Raw genomic sequence first — 7,470 nt, forward strand, 5'->3', positions numbered from 1 at the left:
CGGGCACGATGTGGCTGGGCGCGGGCAGCGCGGGCACGCCGCGGTCGCGCAGCAGCACCCGCAGGTGCTTGGCGTTGCGCTGGTGCGAGCGGCGCAGGGCGCCCCCCTCGGGGCCCCCCAAGACCCTCAGGGCCGCCAGGGCCCCCCCGACCACCGCGGGGGGCAGCGCCGTGGTGAAGATGAAGCCGGGGCCGAAGGAGCGCACGGCGTCCACCAGGGCGGAGCCCCCCGCGATGTAGCCCCCCACGGCCCCCAGCGCCTTCCCTGCGGGGCCGGGGGGCACCCCCAAGTCAGCAGCGAGCCCCCCGAAACCGGACAGAGACCCCCGAGCCCCGAGGACACCCCCAGACCCCCCTGCCACAGTGTACACCCGTGTGGTCCCTGCCCCTCCCACCTTTTGGGGTGTCCCCCCCGTTTTTGGGGTGTCCGCTCCCCATTTCTGGAGTGTCCTCCCCGTTTTTGGGGTCCCTCCCCCCCCCATTTTTGGGGTCCCTCCCCCTATTTTCGGCGTTCTCCTCCCCATTACGGTGCCCCCCCATCCCGAGGGTCCCCGACACCCCAAGCTCCATTCCCCCCCATTTTCAGGGTCCCCCTCCCCATTTCGGGGTCCCCCTCCCTATTTCGGGGTCCCCCCGTCCCGAGGGTCCCGGACACCCCAAGCTCCATTCCCCCCCAATTTTGGGGTCCCCCTCCCCATTTTCGGGGTCCCCCCCGTACCGAGGGTCCCGGACACCCCAAGCTCCGTTCCCTCCCCATTTTCAGGGTCCCCTCCCCATCTCGGGGTCCCCCTCCCCATCTCGTGCCCGTACCGAGGGTCCCGGACACCACGTCCACCTTGCCGCAGACCCCGTCCCTCTCGGCGATGCCGCCGCCCCGGGGCCCGTAGAGCCCCACGGCGTGAACCTCGTCCACGAAGGTCAGCGCGCCGTGGGCGTGCGCCACGTCACACAGCTCGGCCAGCGGCGCGATGGAGCCTGCCCGGGGAAATTCGGGGAAATTCGGGGGGTTTCGGGGGGTTTAGGGGGATTTGGGTGTTTTGAATTCGGGGGGGGTTTTGGGGGGTTTTGCGGGGATTTGTGGGATTTTGCGGGAATTTAGGGAGGTCTGGGAGGATTTTGGGGAAATTTTGGGTGGAGATTCGGGGGAATTTTAGGGAGGTTTGGGAGGGATTTGAGGGGATTTGGGGGAAAATTTGGGGGGATTTGGGTGAGTGGGTGCAACGAGCTTGGGATTCCCAGGAGTTTTTGGGGTCCCCGGGGTGGTTTTGGGGGTCCCGGGGTGGTTTTGGGATTCCCAGGAGTTTTTGGGGTCCCCGGAGGGGTTTTGGGGGTCCCGGGGGGTTTTGGGGTGACCCGGGGTGGTTTTGGGGTGCCCCTCACTGACCATCCATGGAGTGGACGGACTCGAAGGCGACGATTTTGGGGACCCCGGGGGGGCTGCGCCCCAAGAGCTCGTCCAGGTGCTGGGGGTCGTTGTGGCGGAAGACGAATTTGGGGGCGCCGCTGCGCAGGATGCCCTGCACCATCGAGGCGTGGTTCCCCGCGTCCGAGAAGAACTGGCAGCCTGGGGGCACCCCAAAAACACATCAGCGCCCCAAAAAAACCCCAAAAACACATCAGCGCCCCAAAAAAACCCCAAAAATCCATCAGCGCTCCAAAAACCCATCAGCGCCCCAAAAAAAACCCCAAAAATCCATCATATCCCCCCCCAAAACCCCCAAATTCATCAGCGCCCCCCAAAAAAGCCACCCGGGAATTGCTCTGAATTTCAGCGCCCCAAAAACTCCCAAAAATGCTTCAGCGACCCCAAAAAACCACCCTGGAATTGTCCTGCCCTTGAGCACCCCAAAAAACCCCAAGAGACCCCTCAGCGCCCCAAAACCCCCGCCCCAAAGTCCCCAAAGCCGTTCAGGGTTTTTGGGGTCCCGTGATGGGGTTTTGGGGGGGGTGTCTCCCTGGTTTTGGGGGGAGGGGCTGAAGTGGAGCGGATTTTTGGGGTTTCCCAGCGGATTTTTGGGGTTCCCAAGAGGATTTTTGGGGTTCTCACAACTTTTCCCTCCCCCCAGCGATTTTTGGGGCGGCTCCCACCCAACTCACGGATCCCGCTCAGGATTTTTTTTCCTCCCCGTGGGTTTTGGGGTTCCCACTGGATTTTTCGGGATCCCACTGGATTTTTGGGGTCCCCAAGAGGATTTTTGGGGTCCCCAAGAGGATTTTCGGGGATTCTCACAATGGGAACCTCACAACTTTTCCCTCCCCCCAGGGATTTTTGGGGCGGCTCCCACCCAACTCACAGATCCCGCTCAGGATTCTTTTTGCTCCCCGCGGGTTTTGGGGTTCCACTGGATTTTTGCGGTGCCCAGCGGATTTTTGGGCTTCCCAAGAAGATTTTTGGGGTCCCCAAGAGGATTTTTGGGCTTCCCAAGAGGATTTTTGGGCTTCCCAAGAGGATTTCTAGGGTCCCCAAGAGGATTTTTGGGGTTCCCAAGAGGATTTTTGGGGATTCTCACAACGGGAACCTCACAATTTTCCCTCCCCCAGCGATTTTTGGCGCTTTCCCACCCAACCCACGGATCCCTCTCAGGACTTGTTTCGCTGCCCGCGGTTTCGGGGTCCCGCGGGGGTTTGGGGCGCCCGGCAGCTGCGGGGGTGCGGGTACCTGGCAGCAGCCGTGCCAGCGTGGCCAGCGCGGTGTCGTTGGCGGCGAAGCACGAGGAGAAGAGGCAGGCGCGGGGCTGGCGGTGCAGCCGGGCCAGGGCGCGCTCCAGCGCCCCGTGCAGCGGCGCCGTGCCCGCGATGTTCCGGGTGCCGCCCGCGCCCAGCCCGTGAGCCGCCAGAGCCGCCCTGGGCAGGGGAAATTCGGGGTGTTTGGGGGGGATTTTGGAGGGTGGTTGGGGGGATTTGGGGAGGTTTGGATGGATTTGAGGGGAATTGGGGAAGGATTTTGAGGGGTTTGGGGGGGATTTGAGTAGGTTTGGGAGAGATTCGGAGGGGGTTTGGATGGATTTGGGGGGGATTTGGGAAGGATTTCGGAGGGTTGAATGGGATTTGGGAGGTTTTGAGGGGATTTGGGGGGATTTGAAGGGGTTGGAGGGGATATTTAAAGGAATTTCAGAGGATTTTGGGGCTATTTAAGAGAATTTCAGGAGATATTTCAGAGGATTTTCCGGCGATTTCAGGGGATTTCAGGGATATTTAAGGGAATTTTAGGGGATATTTTAAGGAATTTCAGGGTATTTGGGGGAATTTCAGGGAAATTGAAGGGAATATCAGGGAATTTAAGGAAATTTCAGACGATTTTGGGAGTATTTATGGGGATTTCGGGGCTATTTCAGGGATATTTTAGGAAATTTAAGGGAATTTTAGGGGATTTAAGGGGATTTTGGGGCTATTTAAGGCTATTTATCGGGATTTTGGGGCAATTTCAGGGGATTTCAGGGATATTTAAGGAAATTTACTGGAATTTCAGGGGATTTAAGGGAAATTAAGGGGATTTAAGGTGATTTTGGGGCTATTTCAGAGGATTTCGGGGCTATTTATGGTGATTTTGGGGCTATTTAAGGGAATTTCAGGCGATTTTGGGGCTATTTAAGGCTATTTATCGGGATTTTGGGGAAATTTCAGGGGGTTTTGGGGATATTTAAGGGAATTTCAGGGATATTTAAAGAAATTTACTGGAATTTCAGGAGATTTAAGGTGATTTTTGGGCTATTTCAGCAGATTTCAGGGGATTTTGGGGCTATTTATGGGAATTTAAGGGGATTTCGGGTCTATTTCAGGGGATTTCGGGGCTATTTAAGGGAATTTCAGGTGATTTTGGGTCGATTTCAGGGGATTTCAGGGCTATTTATGGTGATTTTTTATGGTGATTTTGGGGCTATTTAACAGAATTTCAGGTGATTTCGGGTCTATTTCAGGGGATTTCGGGTCTATTTGTGGTGATTTTGGCGCTATTTAAGGAAATTAAATTTCAGGCGATTCCAGGTCTATTTCAGGATATTTATGGTGATTTCGGGGCTATTTACGGGAATTTAAGGGGATTTCAGGTCTATTTCAGGGGATTTTGGGTCTATTTGTGGTGATTTTGGCGCTATTTAAGGAAATTTTAGGTGATTTCGGGTCTGTTTCAGGGGATTTCGGGTCTATTTCAGGTGATTTCGGGGCTATTTAAGGGAATTTCAGGCGATTTCGGGGCTGTCTCAGGGGATTTCGGGTCTGTTTCAGGCTATTTATGGTGATTTCGGGGCTATTTAAGGGAATTTCAGGCAATTTCGGGGCTGTTTCAAGTGATTTCAGGTTTGTTTCAGGCGATTCCGGGGCTGTTTCAGGCGATTTCGGGGCTATTTAAGGGAATTTCAGGTGATTTCGGGTCTGTTTCTGGGGATTTCAGGCGATTTCAGGTCTGTTTCAGGTGATTTCGGGTCTGTTTCAGGTGATTTCGGGTCTATTTCAGGGGATTTCAGGTGATTTCAGGTCTGTTTCTGGGGATTTCGGGTCTGTTTCTGGGGATTTCAGTGCTATTTAAGAGAATTTCAGGTGAATTCGGGTCTGTTTCAGGTGATTTCGGGTCTATTTAAGGGGATTTCAGGCGATTTCGGGTCTGTTTCAGGGGGTTTCGGGGTAACGCGGGTGTCTGGGTTGTGGGGTGCCCACCTGGCGGCCCGCAGCACCTCGGGGTGCCGGCTCATGCCCAGGTAATCGTTGGAGCACCAGAGCTGCACCAGGCGGGGGGGGGTCCCCAGGAGGGCGCTCGGGGGGTCCCGCGCGCGCCGCGCCAGCGCCGTGAACTCGCGGTAGGTGTGGGAGCGGCGCAGCCCCGCCAGGCGCGCCCCCAAAACCGCCTCGTACGGGAAAGCGTCCTCTGGGGGGGCACAGGGGTCAGGGGGGAGCCCCGAAATCATCATAACCCCAAAACCGCACCCCGAAACTGCCCCGAGCCCGAAACCGCACCCCGAAACTGCCCCGAGATCGAAACTGCACCCCAAAAAAACCCCGACCCTAAAACTGCATTCCAAAACCCTCCAGATACCCCAAAACTGCCCCGAGCCCGAAATCCTACAGAGACCCCCCAAAACCGCCTCGTATGGGAAAGCGTCCTCTGGGCGGGGGGAAAGGGGTCAGGGGGGAGCCCCAAAACTGCCCCGAGCCCGAAACCGCACCCCAAAAACACCCCGACCTTAAAACTGCATCCCAAAACCCTCTAGAGACCCCAAAACTGCACCCCGAAACTGCCGCGAGATCGAAACTGCACCCCAAAAAAACCCAACCCTAAAACTGCACCCGAAAATCCTATAGAGACCCCAAAACTGGACCCCAAAACTCTCCAGATACCCCAAAACTGCACCCCGAAACCGCCCCGAGATCGAAACTGCACCCCAAAAAAACCCAACCCTAAAACTGCACCCGAAAATCCTACAGAGACCCCAAAACCGCACCCCAAAACCGTCCAGATACCCCAAAACGACACCCCAAAACCCACCTAGAGACCCCAAAACTGCACCCCAAAAACCTCCCGAGACCCCAAAGCTGCGCCCCAAAAACGTACAGAGACCCCAAAACTGCACCCTAAAACCCTCCGGGGACCCCAAAAAACTCCCCCAGCCCCTCAAATCCCCCCCGGAGACTCCCCAGATTCCCCAAATCCCCCCTAAATCCCCCCCAAAATCCACCTCAAAATACCCAAACCCCCCGAACCCCCGGTACCGGGGCGGGGCGGTACCGAGGTGCGGGCGGGCCGGGGCCGTGCCCAGCGCTCGCAGCAGCCGCGGGTTCCGGGCCAGGACGGGGCAGCGCAGCAGGGCGGCCATGGGGGAGCTGGGGGGCAAAAAGAGGGGGGGTCAGGGGGTGTCCGGCACCCAAAAACCCCAAAACCCCCCCCAAAAAACCCCAAATCCCATTGGTGCTTCCTATCCCCCAAACAGCCCCAAAATCCCCCGAAATGCCCCCAAAACCCCACAAATCGCTGAGAGGGGACAAAAAGGGGGGTTCAGGGGTGGTCTTGCACCCCAAAAACCCCCAAAAAACCCCAAAAATTCATCTCACCCTTCTCATCCCCAAAACAGCCCCAAAATCCCCCGAAAACCCCCCAAAATCCACTCAAATCCCCCCAAAACCCCACAAATCGCTGAGAAGGGATAAAAAGGGGGGATCAAGGGGGTCCAGCACCCCAAAAACCCCAACCCCCCCAAAAATCCCCCCGGGACCCCAAAACCGCGGAGGGGGAGGGGCCGAGACAAGAGGACCCCAAATTTCCCTTCCTCCCCCACCCTGAGCCCCTTTTTGGGGGGGATTTTGGGGGACCCCCGCCCCAAATCTGCCCCTCCTCCCTTTGGGGGGGCTCTGGGGTTTTGGAGGGTCTTTGGGTTTTGGGGGGGCTCTGGGGGGTTCTGGGGATGCTTTGGGAGCCCCAAAATCCCTCAAATCGCTGCGAGGGGACAGAAAAGGGGGAGTCGGGGGGCGTTTTTGGGGTGCCCTGACCCCCGCGCCCCCAGGACCCCGAGCGGGGCCGGCCGTGCCGCGCGTGCCGCGAGCTCTGCCCCGGCTTCCAGGAGCACCCCTGGAGGTGAGCCAGGTTTGGGGTGCCCCATCGTCCGGGCTGCCGCGGGATTTGGGGTGTCCCGGGGATGGGAGGGGGATTTTGGGGTGCCCCTATTCCCGGATTTTGTGGAGCCCCATGACCGGATTTTGGGGCGCCCCCTTTCCCGGATTTTGGGGTGCCCCACTCCCGGATTTTGGTGTCCCCCATTCCGGGATTTTGGGGCGCCCCATTCCCGGATTTTGGGGCGCCCCCATTCCTGGATTTTGGGGTGCCCCATTCCCAGATTTTGGGGCGCCCCCGTTCCCAGATTTTGGGGTGCCCTATGACCGGATTTTGGGGTGTCCCAGTTATCAGATTTTAGGGAGCCCCTAGGCTTTGAGGGGGATTTTTGGGTGTCCCCGATGGGATTTTGGGGCACCCCATTGCAGAGTTTGGGGTGACCCTTCACCTGAAATTTGGGGTGCCCCTTCATCAGATTTTGGGGTTCCCCATTATCAAAATTTGGGGTGTCCCATGACCGGATTTTGAGGCGTCCCATTATCAGATTTTGGGGTGCCCCATTCCCAAATTTTGCAGTGCCCCATGAGCAGATTTTGGGGTGCCACATCACCAAACTTTGGGGTGCCCCGGATTTCGGGGTGTCCCCTGACCGATTTCGGGGCGCCCCCAGGAAGATCTGCCAGCACTGCAAATGCCCGCGGGGGGAGCACGTGGGGGGCGGGGTCCCCCCGGCCCTGCAGGGGGTCCTGGCCCGGCTGCTCCCCGAGTCCCCCCCCCCCCCCGGCTCCGAGGACTCGGGGTGCTCGGCCGAGGAGTTCGCCTGGGCCCCCCCCGGCCTCAGCCCCGACCAGGTAACCCCCCAGAACCCCAAAACCTGAGGGATGGAGACCCCTCCCCATCTGTGCCCCCCACCCCCCCCGGGACCCCAAAACC

At 58.4% G+C, this 7,470-nt stretch overlaps 1 protein-coding gene across 1 annotated transcript in view; it reads right to left on the bottom strand.

Moving 5' to 3' along the window:
• Positions 1-3: 3 nt before the first annotated feature.
• LOC121337215 (5-aminolevulinate synthase, erythroid-specific, mitochondrial-like) overlaps positions 4-7,470 on the bottom strand; it is a gene marked incomplete at its 3' end in the record, with an annotated part of 16,315 nt that continues 8,848 nt past the window's right edge. The window contains exons 3-8 of the mRNA XM_041407167.1: positions 5,703-5,813; positions 4,653-5,111; positions 2,659-2,843; positions 1,384-1,563; positions 810-974; positions 4-264 (exon numbers count right to left, since the gene is read on the bottom strand). Coding sequence (XP_041263101.1) covers positions 4-264; positions 810-974; positions 1,384-1,563; positions 2,659-2,843; positions 4,653-5,111; positions 5,703-5,813 — 1,361 coding nt within the window. The remainder of the gene's footprint in view (positions 265-809; positions 975-1,383; positions 1,564-2,658; positions 2,844-4,652; positions 5,112-5,702; positions 5,814-7,470) is intronic.

Source organism: Onychostruthus taczanowskii, unplaced genomic scaffold (assembly GCF_017590055.1).
Source record: "Onychostruthus taczanowskii isolate IOZ18803 unplaced genomic scaffold, ASM1759005v1 scaffold257, whole genome shotgun sequence".
Taxonomy (NCBI): Eukaryota; Metazoa; Chordata; class Aves; order Passeriformes; family Passeridae; genus Onychostruthus; species Onychostruthus taczanowskii.